This window comes from Lontra canadensis, unplaced genomic scaffold (assembly GCF_010015895.1).
Source record: "Lontra canadensis isolate GAN:19392208 unplaced genomic scaffold, GSC_riverotter_1.0 scaffold122, whole genome shotgun sequence".
Taxonomy (NCBI): Eukaryota; Metazoa; Chordata; class Mammalia; order Carnivora; family Mustelidae; genus Lontra; species Lontra canadensis.
Window position 1 is genome coordinate 4,850,685 of NW_022631116.1, and position 23,488 is coordinate 4,874,172.

Sequence of the window (23,488 nt, forward strand, 5' to 3'; positions counted from 1 at the left end):
GGTAAACGGGACACATGGACAGTCACATCGAACAGCTCTAACCAAGCAGCTTCTAGGACAACGAAATCAAACAGAACTGAATAATGGAGCACACTGATGAGCAAAGGAAGACGAAGGACAGGAGAACGCTGGGAAGGAGGACAGGGGGAGGAGCAGAGCTTCGGGATCTGTTCGTTTTGCAAAAACAAAAGGTAGAGGACTCTAGGCAACAAACCCTAACAAAGCCGGGACGCGGGGGGGTTGCGGGTGGCGGTGCCACTTCCTTCTAGGACGGGGAGAGAAGGAAGGGAGGCAACCGCCCGGGATGCCAGTGAGGTGACATCTGAAGCATTTTCCTTTGGGAAGTGGAGCCCGTCCTCTACAGTAACAGGAAGAACTAATCTCTACCTGCAGGAAGACAAAATGAGGGGAAAACGGAAACCACGGAGTAAAACATGATAATCAACAAAACAAGCAAACCTTCGTGGAGTTCAAAGGAAGAGAGTGAAGTATGCAAGACAGAAAACACAAATGAAACAAAACTCCCCAAACTGAAAGGCATGCAGAAGAGACAGAACTAATTAATGCCGGGGCAAAACCAACATGAACGAGAGTGAGAAGAGCCCAGCCTAAGAATTTGGCCTGCCTGTGGCTCGCTCTACGTCTGGTCTGCTGGCAGGGAAGCCACAGATGTGACACTCAGTTATAGTAAAGTTACACACACTCCGCGCTCCACATCCAAACCATGCAAGCTCCTCCTCCCAGCACCGTTAGTGCAGTGCCCACCCTGAATGGCTCTCCTCCTGATGAACCCCAAAGGCCCCTTGCTCATTCCGAATGACTTGGGGATAAGCATTTTCAAAGCACAAAGGGAGGTTACAAGTCACCCGTTGTTAGACCTAGTGGGGAGGTCTGAAGACACCAGCCCTGCCCAGCTGAGGCTGCAGGGGATGGCCCCGGGCCCTCTGCCTGGGGCTCTGCTGCAGGCTCATGCAATCATCCAGGTTAGACATAGAGACAGGTTCTTAGGTTAGCAATGTGCAAAATCTGCTGCTAGTATCTTTACCACCAGATGTGAAGTGAATTCATGCAGGTTTAAAAAGATGCTCCCCAAACCTGGAAAGTCTGCACAAAACGACCCAGGAAACATACACAGGAAAGGGGGATGCCCACCACCACCAGTCCATGGTGCCCGAGAATAGGACCTGGGCATGGCCATTCCTTGGCTGAAGGGGCTGGGGAGGACCAGGGCACAAGGGGCGCCCAGGGCCATGGTCAAAGCCAGGGGAGAATGAGGAGGCAGAGGGAACATGCAACAAAAGACGGCACGGAGACAGGAGGGAAGGTAAACTCTGCCCAGAGGCTCGCATGCTGCCTGGGATGACTTGGCCCAAGGCAGCCGGGATGCTGTGGTCTGCAAACGTCAATGCAGACACTTATCAGAGAGACTCGGGGTCCCTGAGAGCTTGAAAGGCCCTTGGGGTCAAGTTCTAAGTCTACACAGGCAAGGAGGCTGAGGTTGCAGGGGATGGCACCAGCTTCTACTGGTCGGTGGCAGGACCCTGACTGGAGTGCTGTGTCCTCAGCCTTGGCTGGGAGCTCGAGTTCCCTATTCCCTCAACCCTCTGCACTTCTGCAGCACTGCTCCATCTGCCACCTCTCCCCATCAGCATATCAGCGTGATGGGGCACGAGTGTGTTGTTTTGTACCCCAGAACTCAGACGGGGCCGGAATGGTACAGGACAATAGGCTCCCGCTGGCTAGACGCCAGGGCAGCGCCCACTGCTTCCTGGCTGGCATGTGGACGTGGAACTCGCTGCCGGAGCATGGGTTTGGGTCTCAGCTCAGGACTCAGGCTGCTGCCCTTCTCATTAGACTCTCCATCAGGCTGCTGAGAGAGTTGGCCGATGGCCGGGTGGCCACACTTTCCCCCGGCACCTCAGCCGAGGCAGGAAATAAGGGAGCCACTAGGCCAGTGCTAATGGCCCCAGATTGCCCTGTAGGTGTGGTACACACAAGGTCAAGGATGGCGAACCGGTTCTAAGTCTGCCGCCACCTTAGTCGTAAGAAGGCACTTGGCTGCTACTACTCAGGTTCCTCAGTGGGTACAATGGACCTAGTACGGCTGTTTGTGAAAGCACGTAGAAATGACACGCAGACATGTGATACCGATAATGAGTATATACCGGGTACTCTGAGAGCCAAGAGGAAAGATGATCAGGATGATTTCATTAGGAAACAAAGAAAAACCCTGGGAAACAGAGGTTTCAGGCAGATTCTCCACAACGTCCTACGACGGTGAGGCTAGAGGACCCGCCAGCCTGTGGGCCGTGGCGCTGTGGCAGAGCTCGGTGGGGGCGGCCCTAGGGACAGGCTGGCCCTGCTCAGCCAGGTTTTGCACATTCCTAGCCTGCCTGGGTCGTCACACCGAAGCCCAAACGAACAAGGGCCGCAGCAGACCCTCAGCCCTACCTGCAGCACATAGCCCTCCCGGGCGCTCTGCTCCCGGCCCAGAGCCACCCTCAGCTGGTCCTGCAGGAGCCGGTTCTGCTCCAGAAGGTCCGAGGCCTCCTTCTGGCTCTGCTCCAACTGTTGGGAAAGAGACACGCAGTTTTGAGCACAGTGACAGCAAGGACCAGAGGCAGCAGCTCAGCATGGGCTGGCAGTGGCATTTCTGGCTCTCGTCAGGCTGGAGCACACAGGACACCTGGGCTGGCCTTCCCTGTGGCCACGTTTCAGGGCACGTGCTGATCTGGTCTTTATCTGCGGCATCTGGAACTGAGGGTTCCAGCTCAAGCCGTATATGACAGCACCACACCTGTTAACCGGGGCACCCACGGAATTCCCAAGTGCCCGTAAGGATATGGGGAGCAGACCCCACCAGGAGATGGGGGCTTTGTGCCTGTGTCAGAAGAAGACCACCCCGCTGGGTCCTGCGGTTTCCTCAGTGTGGTCAAACAGGCCGGAGCTGCCCCTGGAAGCCCTCACTCCAGGCCCTGCCATGGCTTCCGCTCAAACGGCTGCTGTTGACCCCTCTTAACGTGACGGATTCCATGCCAGCTGTTTGCAGGAAGGGTTCCATGAGATGTGTGAAGCGAGCAAGCTACCTCCCACTCTGCCTGCTTTCAGTGGCTTTGAATTGAGTCATCCGTCCATCCACTCTTCCCTGAACCCTCCCTCAGGTGCCTACTGGATGCTGGCTTGCAGGGGTGGGGGTGGCGGCGCTGGAGGGGCAGAGTGCAGCCGGGCGCTGCTGTGGGCGGCACTGAGACGCCTGGCCCCCAGACTCTGCTGTCTGTGACAGCTTCATGGTCCAGTGTGTGACCTACAAGCCAGCAGGCCCACTCTGACAGTTTAGAGCAATGTGAGTGTGAAGCTCTGTTGCCTCTTGCCTTTACTATGTCTAGAAATGGGGAAAAATTCGAGTCCTGCTGTTAATCATCCATGTTAGCTTCAAAATTTAACGAGGGCAGGGCCACGTGCCGCTCTTCACTTTCGTTAGCTACTTCTGCAAAAGAACACTTGCAGAACGTACTCCTGGATGTCCCTAAGAGGCCGGTACGATGCTGAACCTCCTTGTCCGGGAAACTCACTGTTCAGATTAACAAATCCACCACCAAGTTTCCCAGATCTGATCTCTGGATACGCTACATCCCAGAGGGCCTGCTCTGGTGCCTAAGAACTAGTCAAGTTGGTGGCATGACGGCAATTGTCTGCCCAGCCTGCCAGGCTCATGCCCCCTTCTCCCCCACGGCCTCTGTTTCACATTTTGAATATTCCTTAACATCCAGAATCCAGCCTCTGCCTCCTGCTGCATGACCTGCACCGCCCACCCCAGATCCCATCAATGGTTACTGGGCTGCTGCAAAAGCCTCGGGGCTGGTCTCTGCCTCCAAGCTTTGGCCCCTCTGATCCAGGGCCGCCCACTGCATACGGAAACCTAACTCTGCTCATGAGCCTCTCCTGCCTCAAATCTCTAGTTCGTGCCTGTAACAGGGTAGGACAAAGTCTGCTCCTGGGTCCTGCATCCCACTGGCCTAGTCTCTGGCCATTCCCGGCTCTATATGGCAGTGTCCCCGCACGGCAAACACCTTTTCCTTCTGGAAAAGCCTGGCGCCCCGTCCCTGCCACCCTCCATGACATGGCACCCTCCTGTACCTCATACCTGCGCTGTACTCTAAGGACCTGTCTGTCCATGTGTCTGTCTCTCTGAGCAGTCTGGACCACATGTCCCTCAGTATTATGTGGCTGAACAGCTCAGGCCACCACCAGGTACAGCGGGTACTGGGAAAGGCTGCTGCATAGAACCCCACCACCTGTCTGCCCATTACCTCCTTCTCCAGCAGAGAGGTCAGCTCGTGAGTGGAAAGCCGGTCACTTCCATCCTCGGAGGAGGACAGGTGCAGGGGGGCAATGGGCACCTGCTTTTCTTCCCGGAGAGGAGTGGTCTCCACCTGATGCCACCGCTGCTCGATCTCCACGTGGACGTTCTGTGTCTTGAGGTCAGCGGTCACAGGCAGCCCCGGGCTGCGGTCAACCTCCATCCGCAGGGCTGTGTCATCTGCGGCCGGCCCGTCCGTAGCATCAAGCATCCCGAAGCGCTTACGGCGCTCTTCCCGCCGCCGTGCTCGCTCCCGCTCCAGCTCTCCGGCCTCAGCCTCGGGGTGGGCGTCAGAAGCCCCGGTGGCACTGGCCCTCTCCTGAGCCAGGGCCTGCTGGATGGGGCGGAACTCGGCCCAGTCAAAGGTCTTAGAGCGGCCCTCCCGCCTCCGCTCCCTAGCCCGGCTCCTCTTCTGCTCGGGGTCTGGCTCTCCACGATCCCCCTCAGGCTTCTCATTAGGCCTCAGGCAGGTCTCAAAGGAGGAGCTGCTCCGGTTCTTTTCCTCTGGCAGTGAGCTGGGGGTGAGGGGCAGAGAGCCTATCAGGTGCAGCTCCTGGTGACAGCCACCTGCCCCGGAGGGGTGCCTAGCTCCACCACTTCCTCCTTCTACGCTGCTATGGCTCCCACAGGAGAGGGGAGGAAAGGACATTTTGCCTTTACCTGTGTCCCTTCCACAGGGGGAACCTAAACCGGTTCTGAGTGGGGACAAGAAAGGAAGAGCCGCCATAGATGGCTCAGAGTTTCCAGTCTCAGACCTCAGAGGAAACCTGGACCGAGGAGGTGCTGTCGCCAAGTGTCACAGTGGAGGCTCCATCAGGCTGCACCGGGCACGGCCACCATCTAAATGAGGTCATGTGGGAAGCCAAGCCTGTGGCGTGTGTGCTCCGGGCAGTGCTGACAGAATGAGTGAGACCAACCACTTCTCCCCAAAGGCTCAAGGGTTCTTTAACAAGTGGTAAATAACCCAGTCAGGTCTGCATTTTAAGAAAACCACTCTGGTGGCTGTTGGGACAGATCACAGCATGAAAGGCCAGAGCCCACTGTGCCATGGTGAGAGAGATGGCCCAGGTGGCACCTATGTGCCCCCACCACACAGGTGAGTAGGGAGCGGATTCAAGGGCACCCCTCCTTGCCCAGTAAGGAGTCCATGCCTTTGTTCAATTTGTCCCAAAGCAAAGATTCCTATAGAGGATGTCCCTGAGCAGAGGTGAGGTGGGAACATCACTTGTGGTTTGAGGCCCCGGGAGCAGAGTGGCCTCTGTCCCTGGCCAAGGCGGAAGAACAGAGTTGGAAGCCACCCAGGGTCTTGAGGGCCAGCAAGGGCGGTGCCAGGGGCACCTGTCACTAATTTTTTTTTTTTTAAATAGGCTCCATGCCTAGCGTGGAGCCCGACACAGGGCTTGAACTCACAACCCTGAGATTAAGAGCTGAGCTGAAATCAAGTGCCAGACGCCTAACGGCTGAACCACCCAGAAGCTCCAGGGAGCGCCGGTCTTCAAATGGGAATCAAAGAGAAAGGAGCCTGGGGAAGAGGCACCCCAGGGAAAGAAAACATGGTCATCATCATGCTTTGGGTCATTTGTCTCAAGTGCTTTAGGGCGGTGGGACCTGCAAGGTGCCAATTTAAGACCATTTGAATAAAATGGTCTGTGCATTTGAATAAAAGTTCTCCAGCAGAGTTCTTCCAACACCACCCAACTGAGAGCTGACCCAGGCTCCCAACTGTGTGGGGCGTTAGGGCCACATGGACGGCTGGCAGCAGCAGCCATAGCTCTATGGGAGGAAACCCCTCCAGCCCCAGGCAGGAAGGCCCTGCAACCCCACCACCGAAGCAGGGGTACTATGGGGCACTGCTCAAACCTGCACCTCTGACCTTTATGTTTGCTTCCAATACCTCCTTGGGACTTGGCCCCGTAAGCACTAAAAAAAGTCAAAATTTTCCTCAAACTATGAAAGCCCACAGAAAACCAGCAGAGAAGCTAAAGACAAACTAGGGGAGGGTGAGGACCCCCTAAGTTTGAGATATACCAATTCTGAAGTAAATTCCAGGAAGGCAATCACTAAGTCCACCTTCCTACACAAAGGAAAGACCTGGTCCCCGTGGGCCTGTGGTCCCTGCATGGACCCAGCGTCTGAGTGCGGCAGGGAACAGTGAATGCCAGCCTGGGACGTATGTGCACGTGCACATGCGCCAGTGTGTCCTCCTCACCTGTTCTGAGGCCAGTGCCATGTGCCGGCCCGGCGACGTCCCAAGCTGACTTCCTCAGCTGGGCCCCTCAATCTGCACAGGGCCAGGCTCTTGTGGAGGCAGCCGGGGCTGACTGGGACACGGCAGGCAGGGGAAGGCTGGCGGCCAGGACAGGACCTCAGGCCCTCTCATGTCCACCACCCGTGTCACTCTTGCAGCAGCCTTGCCTGAGAACCTTGAGCTGCCTTTCTTGCTTTGCTAGCCTCACAAAGCTTTGGCCTGGGCTCCTGGCTAGGAGAGAGCCCCAGGATAGCCAGCGAGGCTGCCCCATGAGGACGAGGGCGCCCCGCTCATCTCTGCAGGCAGAACGCACTCCAGTCACAGATAAGCTCTCATAACAGGACACTTGAGAACTTGTCCCGGCCACCAACACCTTGACTTACTGACAGGAACAATCAACCATATATTCTGTTCACTTAATAAATGAGGGAATGAACAAACAATGCCAATAGGGAGAGGAGATTCTGTTCCCGCTTTCTTGCTCAAAGAGCTGCAGTGTCTCTAGGAAGTAGGCAAGTCCTTGACAAAGATTTGGCATGGCCATGGCTGCCCCAGGCCACTGGGGGGCACATAGTGGGCCCTGGGACGCCACTCCACGTGTGACCAACAACACAAGAAAGACACTTGAAGAGTCATGCAAAGTACATGACCTGAAAAGCATAAATGGGACGTTCTCAGAAGAGGCAAAGGCTCCGAAGCCTTCAGCTGAGAATGACAGAGTTCTGGGCATCGTGGAACCAGCCCCACCCACCAGAATCTTCTCTTTTTCTTAAACTAGAAACGGCAGGTTTCTAACTTCAGGGCAGGAGGAGGAAGGCACGTGGCATGTCATGAGGTGTGCGAGCCACAGAGACTCAGCAGGAGGGAAGAACAAGAGGTCCAACCCGGTTCTAGCACTGAGTCTCAAAGAAGTTTTTCCTGGTTGTACAGAAATCCAACAGATGGAGGCGTGGAGCAAAAAGACCAAGAAAAAGGAACATTCTGGCGGCCTGTGAAGGCAGCCTCCAGGGCTGCCCTTGCCCTACCATCAGAGAGGCCCAGTGCCTGAGCTGGAGGGGCTTCTCCCACTAAGTTCAGTCCCGACAGGGGCACAAACGTCCCTTGCACAGACAGCTCCACTGGCCAGGCTTAAAGGAGGAAAAGGTCACCGGAGACAGAAAAACCAGGAAGCCAAAGGGAGACTGAGTGGGGCCAGTCAGCAGTGGGACGAAGGAGGAAGAAGGCTGTGCTGGGCCAGAAGAACCACAGACCCACGAAGGAGAGAGCCGGTGGCTGGAAGGGAAGGGGGCTCCCTTAGGCACCTGGCTGTCTTACCTCGTCACGTCTGGGGCAGAGGTCGGATGCACATGCTTCATGATGGTCTGGATCCAATTCCGCCGAATTCCAGATGTCATGGCAGAGAGAGTGAATTCGCCCTCCTTTGTCTACACAAAAGACAAGATGTCATCAGGGACTGTCCCCTCCCTGACCCCAGAGGACATCCTACAGGGAGAACTGCAGCCAGGGAGGGGGCTGTGGTAGGAGTACTGTGTGTGTCCCCCTCGAAGAAGGGCCGGAGAGCAAAGGAAAGAGCAAATGTGCTTCCGTGGTCGCCTCAGCCATCATCCTCGGTTTCCTGTGTGCCTGCAATGTACCTGGCCCTGGGATGGTTTGCCCTGCTCTCTCACAGACTGGGAGAGGGGGCTCACAGACTGGGGGAAGGAGCATGACCCAACAATGAAGCCAGTGTGTGGGGAGCCGTGCGAAGGGGCCCCCAGGCCGGGGAAAGCTCCATCCCAGGCCCAGCGCCACACAGCCACGCACACCAGGTGCACAGGGTGATGGCCTGGAGAGTGGCAGGCACGGGACTTGGCGGGTGGGTCGGGCCTGTCGGGGGCCGCATCTGAAGCCCTGCTGCGCTACCGCCTGGGCCGTCGTAGTTAGATTTAGCACAGAGTGCTAGTGACAGAAGAGGGAGGTTCTGGGGCAGCAAAGGAGGTGGTACACAGTCCCTCACTGATAGGGCATGGGAGCGGAGGGGGTGCTTCTAGGACAATCCCTGGACCACCAGCCCCTGACCCGGGTTACCTGGTGGGACAGGAGTCAAGATGGAGGAGTACGCTGGTGGTGGCTGGGGGGGGGGGGGGAGTTGCACTATGTGGGACAGAAGGCGGACAGGAGGACAGGGGAGCCAGGCAGCAGGGCCAGCAAAGGGAGATGCCTCTGGGCTGCAACCCTTGTATCATTAAGCCACACTGCCAGACACCTCCCAAGATGGGAGGGGCATGACACGCAAATGGTGGTCTCCTGAGAGGCCACCTCCCAGCTTCTGCACCTCGGGCTCCCATGTCACAGAAGAGAGGGCATCAGTACTGTTCTCTAGGCTTCTCAGGCTACTGATCAATGGGCCTGTGAGACAAGTCAGCTGGTCAGCTGATGGGAAGAGAAATTCACCAAGATGATTTTGGGATGGACAATGGCAGAGCCAAGGGCCAAAATACGAGAGACCACGTGCCAGCCCAGCATGCTCAAAGCACAGCTTGGACCTGACCTCATCCTCCATGTTAGGCCCCCACTGGCACCCCAAGTCGAGAAGTCCCATAGCCCAAGTCCCTCCCCATCTCTCCCTCACCGTTTTCCTCTCTGTGCAAGCCAAGGGCAGGGTTGCCACCTCAGGGCTCTCTGAAGCACCGGCCCTCCCCATATCCCTGGAACCAACCCCCCCGCATCCCTCCATCCTCTGCTTCCTTGCACTCCAGTGTGGGTATCTGCAGTCTGACCTCAGCATTCTGTACATTCTCTCCCAGGAGCTCATCTCTCACGGGCAGAGAGCTCCTTCCCGACCACGTTCATGCCCGTGGCTGCCTACTATTCTTAGGGAGACCTCCAACACAGCACAGGCCTGAAGTCCAGAGGCTCCCCTCCTCTGCCGCCCCTGCCGCCCGACTGCAGCACAAGGCTCACCATGCTCTGGGGCACAGACCTCACAGCTGCCTCCTCCTCCCCAGGCCACAGCCGTGCCCAGATGCTCTTCTGCCATGGCTCTTCTCACCACTGCCTCTGCCCCTCACCACCTGGCCTTCTGCCTGTACCTTCCCCTCCTTTTTAAGTGAGCTCCATGTCCTGCTGGTTGTGTCTTACTAAGGCACAACTGCCTTGTGTCTTCCACCACATTCCAGGGCTTCTCCCAACCTCAGGATGGGACTGACTCGTGACCCGGCCTGCAGGGCTCTCACGGTGCCTCCCTCACCTGGCTTCTGCATTCGGCCGCCTTGCAGGTTTCTCCAAGTCTGGTGGCCAGGCAAGAACACGGCAAATTCAGCACTCCAGCTTTACCTCGCAAGACCCTAAAGCTCCTTAGTGGGCCAGGCTGATCCCCTCCTGGGACCCACTCTCCTGCACTGACAGCAATCTCTCCTGGTGGCTTAGATCTCTGAGTCCGTGGGGCTCATGGAAAAGCATCAGAACTGGTGCTAAGCTCACACTGCCCTGCCCAGAGTAAACTGAACAGGGGTCCGAATGACAGCCGAGATCAGCTAGGGAACAGAGGTGACTCGGAAATGTAGCCTGTGATGGGAAGAGCAGGTGAGTTCTCAGAGACAGACTGGCACCTTTGCGGTTCGGGCCATGGACTCATCATACAGAAGAAAGCCCTAGAACAACGAAGCTGTAACAAGCCCAGTGATGGGTGCTGACTTAATGAGAAAACACTTCTTACCCCTGGGATGCCCTACCCAGAGAGACCTGCTCTTTAAAATGGAGAGGTAGTGGGGAAGGGGGGGTGTTTGCACAGGCCTGGAAAGCCAGACTCCACCACTGTCTGACACGCTGGCTTATCAAGCATGTGTATTCCTCCTGTAGGGACAAGGGCAGAAGAGCATCATAGCAGGGCAGCATGGGCCACCAAGCTCATGCCCTGGCCCTGGTGACGGGCCAGCAGTGCCATCTCCGCCTGGGCCTTGGTGTCTGCACACTTGCCCTGCATGGAGGGACTGCCATGACCAGCAGCCCAGTGGGCTGCCGCCTGGACTACTCCTTTTAATAAAATTATCGACCTTTGGGTCTGAACCCTGGTCTCCCCTGGGTTTGGTTAATACAAGTTAGGAGGTCAGGCTTGTGCACAAGTGTCCCCAGACCAGGACATCAGGTTCTTGGAGAAATGTTCCCACAGGAGCCCGTGTCCCCCACCTCCACGCCCAGCCAGTCCCCCAACTCCACCCCAGGCTCACATGTATCTGGAAGCCATAGTTTCTCTGGACTGGATACTCGGTGACGTCATAACACGTAGACAAGTCAATTTCCCCGTCCAAGTCAGCAGCCTACAGAGAGAGAGGAAAAGTCTACACCCGGACAAGCGGATTTCCATGTTAGCTTTATGCTCATGGGTGTAGACGCTGATGGGTGAGGATTCCGCCTATCCCTGCTGCATGGAAGCATCCATGCCATGTCCCCATCCTGCCAGACATGGCCCATGCCAGTGGTTCTGCAACCTGATGCTTGGACTCTCTTTTATTCTTAAAAATTGAGGACCCCCAAAGAGTTTTCATTTATGTGGCTTTTATCTATTGAGGTTATTCATTATATTAGAAATAAGGCAGAAGAAGGTAATCATATTTGCTCACTTAAGAACACAAATGATCCATTTTATTTTTTCACAAAAAAATATTCTAAAAAGTCAACAAGGGATTTTTGCAAATCTTTCTTTAAATGCTTGGCTTCCAATGACAGCTGGATTCTCACGTCTATGGCTACGCTCATCCTATACAATATACCATTTTGAACAAAGCATGGTTGACCCTTGAACAATATGGGTTTGAATTGCGTGGGTCCAGGTTACACATGGATTTTTTTTTGATGTAGTACAGTACGATAAATGTATTTTCTCTTCCTTATGATTTTCTTAATGGCCTTTTCTCTAGCTTACTTTATTCTAAGAATACAGTACACGATACACACGACATGCAAATGTTAAGGCTTGTGATCAACAGTAGGCTCTTAGTTCCGTTTGGGGGGAGTCAAAAGTTATATGCAGGTTTTCGACTGCAGAAGGGGACGGCACCCCCAATCTCTGTGTCTCTTCAAGGGTTAACTATATATGCAGACAGTCCAACCTTACATAGATACAGACTGGAAAAGAGAGATGTATTTTAAGACATTTCTTTTTTTCTGGCTCTGTTGAGGAATAATGGACATGCATCACCGTTGGAGGTGAGCGGCACAATGGTCTGATTGACTCGCACTGTGAAAAGTTGTACTCTCTTAAAGGTTAACTGCAAAACGAAATCTGAAATCCCATCAAGGGACTTTCCATACTATCGTGTTAAAATCCATGTTTTTTTGCTGCCCTATGAATGGGCCTTTACTCGTGCGTGATTTTGCAACTTTTGCATATTGGTGATTTGGAAGACATTAAGTTATGGGTATCTTTCACAAGTGGATCCATTTCATTACATGAGCTCAAAACAAGTTAGTATTGGCACCCACATGGTCAGGATGCGCTGTAAGGAAAGGGAAGCGGTCAAGTCTGTGATGGGGAAAACACCTTTCTCCGAAGTTCCAATTTCACCTGAGGCTCAAACTCTATCACTGGCAGCACACTGTCAGCTGTTTTCTTTGAAGGGACAGATTCACTTGGTTCACTTTTATGAAAGCGCCAGACGCCTGCAGCGAGCGAGCAGTGTGTGTCTCAGCAGCTCTCTCTGGTGCAGCTGGTACTGCACGAGGAGACGCCACTGGCTTGGCCAACTGCGTAGACAGGGTGCACGTGCCTTCCCACGAGGCACCCCGGACTCTAGTATGCAGAAAAAGTGACTTACTTTCACTGTCGATTTTGAATCATGGGATATATAAGAGTTTTCGAGAACTGAGGCTTTAAATGGCATCTTAGTTTTGTAACAATGGTTTTGGGTAGACCAGCCCCCCAAAAGGGCCTCCAGGGGTCCACAGGCCACACTCAGAACTGCTGGTCTGTGCACACACTACCAACCACACACGCTTCTGTGTTTCCTGACGTCAGGCAGCACTAGGGGCCTGTTGCTCACACCACCCTCAGCTCCCCTGTATCACCAACATCTTTCCACTAAAGTCCATAAAGAACTTCTTTTTCTAAGGTTCACGGTATATAAATACATATAACGAGCCCCCTAATGACAGATAATTAGATCCTCGCCAATCTGCGACTCTGACAAAAGTGCAGCGATGCCTAATCTTGGGCACAGATCTTTTCCTATTCGTGGAAATGTATCTGAAGGATCCCTGGAGTGGAATGCAAGGGGAAAGGTAGGAACACAGACTTGCCAAATTGCTCAAAAGAGAGGATTTTTTTTGTAGGTGAAGAAAAAAGAGCCCCTTCTGGTTGGTCTTCAAGCAAGGAATCAAGGCAGTGTACTGGGCCAATCAAATTCACTTGTCATATCCCATCTTTGTCCAAAAGGTAAGAGACAAGATTTAGTTCTGTTTCTTCAAGAGACTCCGTTCTCCATGAAATCTTTTGTAGAAAAAACAAAACTGCTCATCCTCGGTTTTAAAATAAGACATCTTTCAGTGTTTTCCAAAGAGCAGAAAAAAGAGAAGCCACTGAAACACACCACCTACGTGCCGAAAGCAGGGCCTCTACACAGCCAGTGTCTCAGGAAGAATCAGTCACGACAGCATCAAAAGCTGGTCACACCACGCTCAGCCCTCCCCCCAAATCTAGACCGGGAAACCCACGATGGCAACGTAGACACCAGTCGACAGACAGAAGGGGCCTGGAGCCCGGAGAAGCAGTGGCTGGGAGCCAGAGCTGCCGGGTGCCACCTGGACCGCTTTAGCTGTCTCCACAACCGGGAAGGAAACCAAGACACTCACCTCCTCAGCCGCCGAGTCCCTGTAGTATCTCAGACTTTGATCAGCGAGGACAAACCAGTGTTTCTTCCACTAAAAGGGAAGGGAAAAAGCAGACTCAACTAGAGCAGAGCAGCACACTTACTGCTCCACGGTGATCCACAGCCAGAGTCCTGGCGGAACCTCCCAGAGCGCAGGAAAAGCAGAGGGCAGGCGGCCCCTCCCTCGAGTGGCAGACACACACAGGACTCTGCCCCGGCCGCAGGCAGCCATGCACTCAGGACCCCAGGGCGCTTGCTAAGCTGCGGCTCCCGTGACCAGGCAGCATGGAGAGCTGGGTGGGCCGCAGGCTACGACTCTCTGTAACCCACAGCGGTGTGGCTGGTGAAAAGTGCTTCGCAGTCCTTAATCTCAGCTCCAGAGGCTGCAGACAGGGGGCTGGGCCCTCAGAGCTGAAAAGTGGCTGCGGAAACAGCATCTCCATCCTCAGGTGGCTGGCTGTGAGCCACAGCCACTGGTGGCTAACCAGAGGGGCGCGCCCACCTGCAGCCAGCAGGAGCAAACCAGCCAGCTAGCTTCCCAAGTCTTCGCTGTGAGTAGCAAGGAGGGAGACTTGAGTCTTCAGACAAGGCCAGGGGGATTGATATGGAGGAGAGAGAAAAAGAGGACGTTTCGGCACAGTCACTCAGGAAGCACGGAAGGGAGCTCAGGAGGGCAGGCTTTTGGGGCCTCTCTTGGTATGGGCTAGCAGGCTCCCCTTCATGCCTTCTTGGAGGCCTGGCCTTCCAGCCCCATGCAGGGTCGAGGTGGGGCTGACAGGTCCGGCTGCAGAGGGCTCTTTCTGCTTGAGTCTGAAGGCCAGAATGTACCGCACCGGCTCCTCCCAGGACTGCAGCAGAGCTGGAGGCTTTGGTAGAGTCTAGAAGCCCTCGGCTGCTGTCCACTTGTCCTGCCTTGTAATCAACCCCAAGCCAACCACACAACCAGAGGCTTCCTGGGAAGCCTGGGCTCCCGGGGAACTTTGAGGAAAGAGTAGCAGGTAGGGAGCTAGAGTTGGAGGACGCTCTCCTGGCCTGAGGCTGAGGCCCTTGTGGGGTGCAGGAGGGCATCCTTCTCCAGAGACCCCTGCCCCCCAATACAGAACGGAGGCTGGGGAGGCTGTGCACCTCCACTTCCCTGAGGAGAAGGAGGTCTCGGCCATACCGCCGTCCTGGCCCAGTAGACAAGAGGCCGCGCTGACACTGGTGGATGGAGCCGGTGTTCCCACACCTGGCGGGGACAAGGCCGGGGAGCCCTCACACTTGCTCCGAAGTGCCTCAGGGGCCCGGCAGCCCTGCGTGCTCACCTGGCCGTCCTCGTACTGCTTGGTCAGCCAGCCTTTCTTGAAATTCAGCAGGTCGGGCTATGAAAGGGAGAAGAAAAGAAGAGTTCAGAAGAAAGCACACCGATACCCCAGTCATGTGGAAAGGGTGGCTGAGGCACAGACATTTCTGTCCAGATGGTGGGCAGCAGGGAGAGGGCTTTCTCCGCCTGCCCGCAAACACTCTGCAGACCCGTGTGTCATCACAGGACAAGATGTCGGGCTTGGCGGGCTGACGAAGACGGAAGGGGAAGGGCACGGCCCCAGCCCCCTGGGAGCAGCTGGGCGGCCTGGACTCTCTGAGGGAAGCCCTGGTCATGTCCGCGGCAGCTGCCTGGCAGCACAGAATGGCCCAGAGGGAGGGTCAGGTAGTGTTTCCCAGGAAGGGGAAAATCTGCAGTGAACCCTAAAAGAAGAAATCAGAAGTTCTCACAGAAGGCACAGAAAGACTGAGAAAGGAAGCCTGAAGAACAGAGCCCACGTACAGTGCTGAGCAAGGATGTAGCAGCAAGCTTGCCGAGGCCTGGAGGCTGCGTATCCAACGGGATGGGCTTTAGGCTCCATTTCCTGGCAAGATGCAAGCCCCGGACAGCGGACAGCAAAGCAGGGGGCGCTGTCCTGCTGGGGTCTCCTGCACCCATGTCCCTGGGCCGGAGGAGGCGCCCGGGGACCGCCTGCAGCACAGCAAGGCCTGGCCCGTGTTTCACGCCTGGACACCTGAGGAGCCAGTGCCTGAAGAGATGTGGAGCGCCCTTCCCCTCGCCCTGTGTGCTTGCTCTCCGCTTCCCTACTACCGTCTCGGACAGAAACAGGCTGGGACGTCTCTCTGTACTTGAAGGACTCAGGGGTTATTAGGAGAACGGGTGTACAGTGGCAGGACCACCACGAGCAACCCATGTTCTGGGAGTCTCTGTTCCAAATCTCTGAGCCACACCCAGACTCAAGAAAAAAACAAACCTCCTCCAGGTAAGAAGCCCTCCTGCCCTCGCTCAGGCTCATGTCGCTGTGGGTGGTGGTTCCACTCCCTAGGGTAGAAGTGGCACCTACCATGGGCTTCTCAGAAGGCTGAGGAGCCCTAGGTCACCCAGTGAGCAGCTGTCCTCCACTCCCAGGGCCTCTGCTCTCAGCTCCCGGAGGGAGCAATGCTCCTATCTGACCACACCCCACTCACACCCCCACTGCTGCAGCTCAAAGGACCTAGGGCCAAGGCCTTTCTCCTCCTGTGGTGAAAACACCACAAACAAGGCAAGGGCTCCAGGCAAGAGGGGGCTCCTGCCTGCAAAACGTGGCTGAAACAAGCACCCAAAACAAGAAAAGAGGTTCCCTGCTGTGGCCCTGGTTCTCCGAAATCAGGATCTTGCTGCCTTGACCAAGTGGCCTCCTCCACCAGGGACTTCAGGGCTCAGGATGCCCATGGAGTCCAGAAAGGGGAAAGAAACACAGCATCTGCTTCCCATGCACAGACACAAAGGCCAGTGCAGAGGGGACAGCCAGCATGGACGCACGGACATAAGCAGACAGTGACCCCAAGTGACAGAAGCAGCAGGAGCAGCATCTCCAGGCCTCGGTGCGCGGGCGCCTGGGCTCACCGTCAGGGAGGACTCCGTGGACCTCCTGTCCAGTGACTTGGCTCTTCGGTGTGGAGACAGGGGGGAGGCCGAGGTGTCCGGGAGAGGCGCTGTGGGGGCTTCGCTGGGGAGGTCCTGTGGCAGAGAGCAGCCGCCAGTCAGTACAAGCCAGTATACTCCGGCGGGGCACAGGGACACCAGCAGCCAGAGCTGTGGGAGGGTCAAGACTGTTCCCAGGCAAGGATGAGAGCACTGTGTCTGGGGTCCCGTGGCAAGTCTGGGCCAGCATGGGGACCGGAGCCAGCGTCCTGGGACTCCTCGTCCAGCGCCTCCCGCTTCAAACGGCGGGTTCAAAGACACGCTAGCTGTTGAAGCAGCCTTTTCTTTCAGATGCACTTGCCACCATCGCTCTCCTGGTGGCGCCTCCGTTCCCTGGCTGCTTGGGGTCACAGAACAAAGAGCCCCAGACTCGGTGGCAGCTGGCAGCAAAACACCTCATGAGGCCAAAGAGAAGCTGGAGAGGAAGATGAAGACCAGACACAGCAGGGCCACAAGAGGCGGGTGGGCTGCTCGGGAGGAGGAGGAGGGTTCAGAAGAGGGATCTGCCCGGGGACTAAGTAGAGAAGCAAGGGCTATGGCCGCCACTCGAAAGAAAGAGGAAGGAAGGTGCTCAGCCTCATGGCTGGGCTGCCTCAGAGAGGAAGAGAGCAGCTCTAGCTAAGACCTGAGATCTAAGGCTCGTCAGACTAGCACTGAGCAGAAATGGATGAAGTTCTGACAGGAAGATGCAGAAGACAGACCTTGATGTCAAGAAAGTCACTCACTGGAGGAGAGGAGAGACACGAGCAAACGACTAGGCAACGAGAGCGGGAAGCCCAGCAGCAGTGCGTCCAGGTGCGTGTTTGGGGGGGCCCGTGAGAAGGTATGGGGCCACGTGCTGACCATGCCCCATGGCCGCACACGGCACTGCCTGGGCCTCAGCATTGGCCCCGGATCCCAGGCGCTCACCCGTTTCCGGGGAAATGCCCTCTTCTCACTGCGACCCTGGCGTGTGTCACTTGATGGTGAGGGCCCGGCTGACGAGTTCGTCTCCATGTGCTCTGCCTTCTCAATGTCCAAGGCCTCAAACTTCTCAATGACCTGGGACCTCCTACAAGAGAGGGCACGAGGCTGCTGAGGGGGAGACAGGGCACCCCCCAGCCTGAGGTGGGCTTGGTGTTGAGCTGCAGCGGAGCCCCTTCAGCCCACACTGCCATGCCTGGCCCATCCCAGCCTCCCCTAGGCCTCCCCTCCCACACGGCGCGTAGGCTGTGCACACAGCACGATGGCCCAGTCCACCTGACTCCCCTCCCCGAGCTCCCTGTCCCACCACCATGGAGGGGGAAGCCATGCAGGGGCTGGCAGCAGCTCAGGGGCCAAGGCCTTCCCTTTCCCCAGGCCTATCCTTGACCTCTGCCCCCCACGCTGGAGGCCCCTGAGCGATCTGTTGACAAGCTTGGCAATCACACAGCTCATCGCCTGGCACCCTCTCCTGAGCCACAGATGTGATCGGAAGGCAACCACCACCTTGGAGGGTGACAGCCTCTGTGCTCCTGGCATTCATTCCTCAGTGGATCATGATGCAGCCCCTACCCCAGGGCACCCAAAATTTAGCAAGAAAAAGGCCCATGAATTAACATCGGTTCTGCCAACAGTAAAAAGAATCAAAACCAAATTAAAACAAAAACAAAGCAAGTTGATTTCATGTGAAAAGGCCGGTGCGTCATCAGGCCATCTACGGCTGGAGACGGAGCGGAGATGGGAGCGAAGCAGGCGAAGGAAGGGCGAGTAACGTCACACAGCCACACAGCAGGAGAAGGTGGAGAGGGGCAAGACCTGAAAGAAAAGAAGGCTGGAAAATGAATACACGGAAAGGGACGGCTTTTTAAATCAAATAATGGTAAATCAAAATTATCCAAAGAATCAAAGAAACAAAAACCTGAGGTGATCGCTGAGAAGGGGGAAGCCATCCTTGTCCCTGAGTCACAAGGAATGGCCATGGCGGCCAAAGGCAGGGAGGCCAGGTGGGGCATGTGGTCTGAGGCTGAGTCCTCACCTCTGGGGACCGCCCACGAGGTGGGGGGGGTTGGGGGGTTGTTGAGACTTAGACATTGTTTTAAAAAGAGATAAGGCGCAAATGGGAGTCACTCGTGCTAAGTCCACTCAATAAACTCAGACTTGACATCTAAATTACAGAATTACACTTGCAACCTCTCCCAGGAGTGGAATCTTAAACTTGTATCAATCTGAAGCCACCTGGTCAGCACTGGTGAGGTAATCTGCCTGAAAGACCCCTGCTGTCTCCCAAAGGAAGGTGACCTTGCCTGAAATAATGCACTTTGCCAGGAACTTCCTTGTCCCACCCCCATCTGCCTATAAGTCTTTCACTTTGCACAGCTCCACAGAGCTCCTTTCTCTCTGCTAGATGGGGGGAGGCTAAATCACTGAATAAAGCCAGTAAGATCTTTAAAACTTCCTCAGTTGAATTTTCTTTTTACAGGGTTGGTGGCAGTGGTGGGACCTGAAGGAAACTTCAGACAGCTTCGAGGACAACGAGAAACAGCTAGCTGTGGTATGTGCGAACCCTTTGAGGTCTCTGTCTTTCTCACCATTTCTGAGGGCCACAAAAAGTTCCTTCTAGTTCTGAGCTCTGCTCTCTTGGCGTTGAGCTCCTGATTTAACTGGCTTTCTATGGTCCCCCACTTGACTAGACCATGCTGGGAACTGTAGGCACTTCAATCTGCAGTTCCCCATTTGATGGGAATCCTGGGCCACGGCTCCCATTCTCTGGGGTCTGCCAGTTCAGTAGTTCCTGAGTGCCCAGCTCCACAGTGAGAACTGTTGGTGGTACAAAGCCTTTCTCTGGTTAGTCACATCGCAGAGCCTGCTGGCGGGTTAAGGTGCATACAAGGTAAAGGCTATTGCGGATGAGACTCTCAGAAGCCAAAAGCTACAAAACTGATGGGCACAGGCTGAGCATTAAAAACCTATTAGAGTGTTCGCCAGCTAACCCTAGGACTCCTGTGTTAGGGTAAGCTGGTCATACAACGGACAATACGGTGACACTGGGTTACCTGCCACCCTCAAAAAATTTCCATGCAACAAGGTACGCTGTAAAACACCACAGAATTCCTAACATAGCAGCATAGCCCTTTAGTTATTAATTTGGCTCTGGGAGACTCACAGGCTTAGCTAGAAGAAACAGGATCTTCAAATTCTAGAGTTGAGGAGTGTCTGGGTGGTTCTCAGTTGGTTAAGCGCCTGCCTTGGGGTCAGTTCATGATCTCAGGGTTCTGGGATTGAGCCCCATGTGGGGGTCCCTGCTCAGTGGGGAGTGTGCATTTCCCTCTGCCCCTCCCCGCCTGGCTCATGTTGGCGCGCATGCTCTCTCTCTCCCTTAAAAAAAAAAAAAAAATTCCGGAGTTCAGCACACCAACTTTTAGCACATCTACTTATTTTATGGCTAAGAACTATAGTCCCAGAAGCTATAGATATCTACAAAAATGCAAAATCTTGCTAAAGATAACCTAGATTTACGATGGCCAATATGGGAATATTCCAATTAGACAAGATCATTTATTTAAGAAGCACACTGAAAAGCAAGGGTTCTAAATCAAGCAAACAGAATGGAGTAACTATTTTAATTGGTATGCAAAAGCTTCCAAAGGCTTCAAGATTCCAAAACAGCTTCATTGCAGTTTTTTTGGCAAAGGCTAATGAAAGATTAAAGATACAAAAGATACCTAAAACAATACGTAGGCCTCCCCCTTACACTCTCCTAGGAGTACAACATCAAAACACTTGCCCAGACCTCAGCATATCATTCGTAAGCAACTGGGCCATTATAAAAAATTTTGTCCTCAAAGTTCTGATTAAATCCTTCAATATCAACTTGAATACCCCCATATCTGCCTTTGAAGGAGATTCCCCCCCACCATATGGGCACCTCCCAGAGTTGGTGGGATTCTGAGGGATTTTCTGATAAAGTGTTATGTTATTCTCTTAAACAGCCAAGAAAAACTAAAGTTAAAATTAACAAAAAATCTTGCCAAATTCTGGTAGATACCAGAGACTAAAGAGGGGATCCTGGGAAAACTAGTAGAAGCCAGAGAAAAGTGAGAATTCTTATACCAGAGTCACCTCTCCCGAATCGCCGTCTGCAATACCCCACCCCATTAGCCCAAAGACAAAAATAAAATGTCACACTGTCCTTTTCTTTCCAAACCCAAACACACTGGTTCTTGATCCTTTCTTCCTCAGGGACAGCTACTGCCTTCTTGCTTATCTTGTGTCTTAAGAATCTGGCTTGGTTTTCTGCCTGAATAGGACATGCAGGCTGCTGGTTCTTTCCTTTGGCTATCTTAGAGTAACTCTGGATCTTGGGAAGATATTAAGTATTCTTTTATACCCCCGTGGGGTCCCCTCTTACATCGAAGAGGGGCTATTCACTACCACCAGAAACATCTACTGTATGTCCTGGTTGAAAAGTGACAAGATATTTAGAAGGAGTTTTTAAATAGCTCTGTGGTCTGAAGTTGGCCAAACTAGAAGCTGATAATCAGAGCCTGATAGGAAGTTTTTTCTTAGGCCTTCTTCCCTAAGCTAAACTAAACCATGTACCTGGACAAAACAGCATCTGAAGCCTCTGTGAAAGGATTTATTAAACATTCCACAGATGAACAGTTCCAAATCCAGAAAACAGGAATATTTTGATTTCCATCTCAGTTGGAAAGCTCCTCCCTGATATAAAGAAGCAAACTGAGGATAATGCAGTTGGATAGGTGAACCAACTTATTAGATATCATTTAAGTTGCAACCCAATTCTTTGAGGAATTAAAGCAACTGTCCACATCTTATAAATCTTCACAAAACAAGAGATTCAGCTCCAGAAGCAATCTGAAGTCCATTTCTTTCTTTCTTTTTTTTTTTAACCAACATCAAACCCACCCCCATATCTCTTTAAAGCCTTCTAAGTATTGTGAAAATTTTGGCCTCTGGAAACAAGTCTTTCTTGGAGGACTTTACTTTCTTTCCCTGTGCCTCTGTGATGTAAACGGTCTACCTGGTCTTCTCTGTACCTCTTATCTAGGCCTTCTCTGACCTAAGCCAAAGGCAGAGGCTTAACCCACTGAGCCACCCAGGTGTCCCCCAAATGATGTCTTCTTGACCTAGAAGTAACTTTGGGATTTTTCAGAGGATCCCTGAAAATCCTAAAAATAAGAGAGATGTTCCCAAATTAGGCTTATTTGTTATGTTACATCATCATGGGCAGCATTATCAATTCAGTGATACTAAACCTTCTTAGGTTCTGATATGTCCTAATGCAATACTGTCAGTCATAATTCCAGCTATTATCTTAAATGGTGAATATCACAAAATAGCCAAGTCTCCTGTTATTTCCATTACAATGAACTCTCATCTAATCTTTAACTCTGGGCAATTTTAAGTCTTCTGTCACTTACAAAGAGTTATCGTTTTATTCTGATGCTTTCACAGAAGTGTTCGACGAAAGGACTATGACAAGTAAAGATTTCTTCCTTTCCCTTTTTTTTTAAGAGAATGGGGGAGGGGCAGAGGGAGAGAGACTCTTGGGCAGGATCATTAGCTGAACTGTAATCAGGAATCAGCCGCTTAACCGGCTGAGACCCCCAGGTAGGTACACCAACAAGTAAAGATTTCTCATAACTTCAAGGCCATAAAACTGAATTGAGGAAGAATTTCTAGAACTAATGGAAACACTGGATTCAAGCAGAATTAGTATTAATTACATAGGGCTGAATGAACTGAGGATGATTATAATTTTACATGATCTTTTGTGTGAAACACTGCTAGTTCCTCAGTGTTTTGCTTTCATTGATTTAGGGAAACATTTTCACTTAAGTGATCTATGACCTACAGCAATTTGGTAGGGCATACTTTTGTAAACAAAGATGAAACATTTACTTTTTCTCCCTACTGATCCCTCCAGAATTTGTAAACTCTACGGTATTCTTTTCATGGTAATTTACTTGGTTATTTGTGTAAGTTCAATAAAAATCTGTTCTCCTTGTAACAGGATACAGATGGAAACACTGGCTATATTACCAAGGCTTTGACTGGAATGTCCTATTTTAGAAATATGCATGGACTCAGATATGGCCAAAGAGCTTTAAAGAAATGCTTAGACAAATCGGGCTGGTACCTTGCTTACGGGGTTCCTGGAAGCCTTCCAGGTGAGTAAAGAAGGTCAATTCCTGGCAGGCCTATGAGTCTCCGAACATTTGGGGGAAACTCTGAGAAGAGAGAAAGTCACCCAAACTAAAGATACTGGAGATAAAATATAATGGGGAGTCCTTGGCTCAGCTTCCTGGCTTCAGACAAGAATTCAATCTGAGATTCCTTATGCAAAGTTCCAGCAAAGCAGTCTTTAAAAGGGCTTATACGGTCAATCGCTATTCTTGCCGCACGTATAAAATCAGGGTAAGTTTAAAGCAAACAAAGTAATTTTATTGTGATGATCTTTAAAAAAATAGGAATAACTGTAGAGAGAAAAACTGTGTTTGCATCTTTGTAGATATTGGATTCTAAGCTGTAAATGTTTTTGAGGTTTTGCTCCATACCTGTTTATAAATAACCTGGACTGGCTCCTGATTTCTAGTTTTTGCAAATATCTGGCTAGGACTCTCCAAACTAATGTTTCCTATTTTCTGCCATCCTTCTGATTTGGAATCACTAAGAACAAAGACAGTTCTCAAGGGCTATTCCAAGTCCTCCTCACTCCCTAGATGGCAGGCACCTGAAACTTGGGTCCCCATCTCCCAATTAAAAAGGGCCCCTTCAGACTCTGGGAGCTACAGAGCAGCTGGAGACCTCAACATCAAACTGATGAGGAAGTAGCTGACATCAAAGTGGACTGCTTCCACCCAAGATGCTGGATCAAGACTTCATTCTTTAAACATGAAATTCTTTCCTCTTCCTTTACTCTACTCTGGCACAGGTCTGGAAAGAAAGCCACCACCCGTATCTCTCAGGCCATTACTAAGGGAGGGCAGGGGGCTGGATATCTTTCAGATTGCTGGATTTAATAATTAAAAGAGCTCTTTACCAGTCCATGATACTAGAGACCCCGT

At 52.9% G+C, this 23,488-nt stretch overlaps 1 protein-coding gene across 6 annotated transcripts in view; it reads right to left on the reverse strand.

Moving 5' to 3' along the window:
* MPRIP (myosin phosphatase Rho interacting protein) overlaps positions 1-23,488 on the reverse strand; it is a 141,252-nt gene that overhangs the window by 19,000 nt on the left and 98,764 nt on the right. For 5 of the 6 annotated variants that reach the window (XM_032841273.1, XM_032841274.1, XM_032841278.1 and 2 more), the window contains exons 8-15: positions 17,349-17,490; positions 16,362-16,475; positions 14,758-14,814; positions 13,437-13,505; positions 10,817-10,906; positions 7,923-8,032; positions 4,311-4,875; positions 2,452-2,568 (exon numbers count right to left, since the gene is read on the reverse strand). In XM_032841273.1, coding sequence (XP_032697164.1) covers positions 2,452-2,568; positions 4,311-4,875; positions 7,923-8,032; positions 10,817-10,906; positions 13,437-13,505; positions 14,758-14,814; positions 16,362-16,475; positions 17,349-17,490 — 1,264 coding nt within the window. The remainder of the gene's footprint in view (positions 1-2,451; positions 2,569-4,310; positions 4,876-7,922; positions 8,033-10,816; positions 10,907-13,436; positions 13,506-14,757; positions 14,815-16,361; positions 16,476-17,348; positions 17,491-23,488) is intronic. The other variant, XM_032841275.1, reaches the window with a different exon arrangement.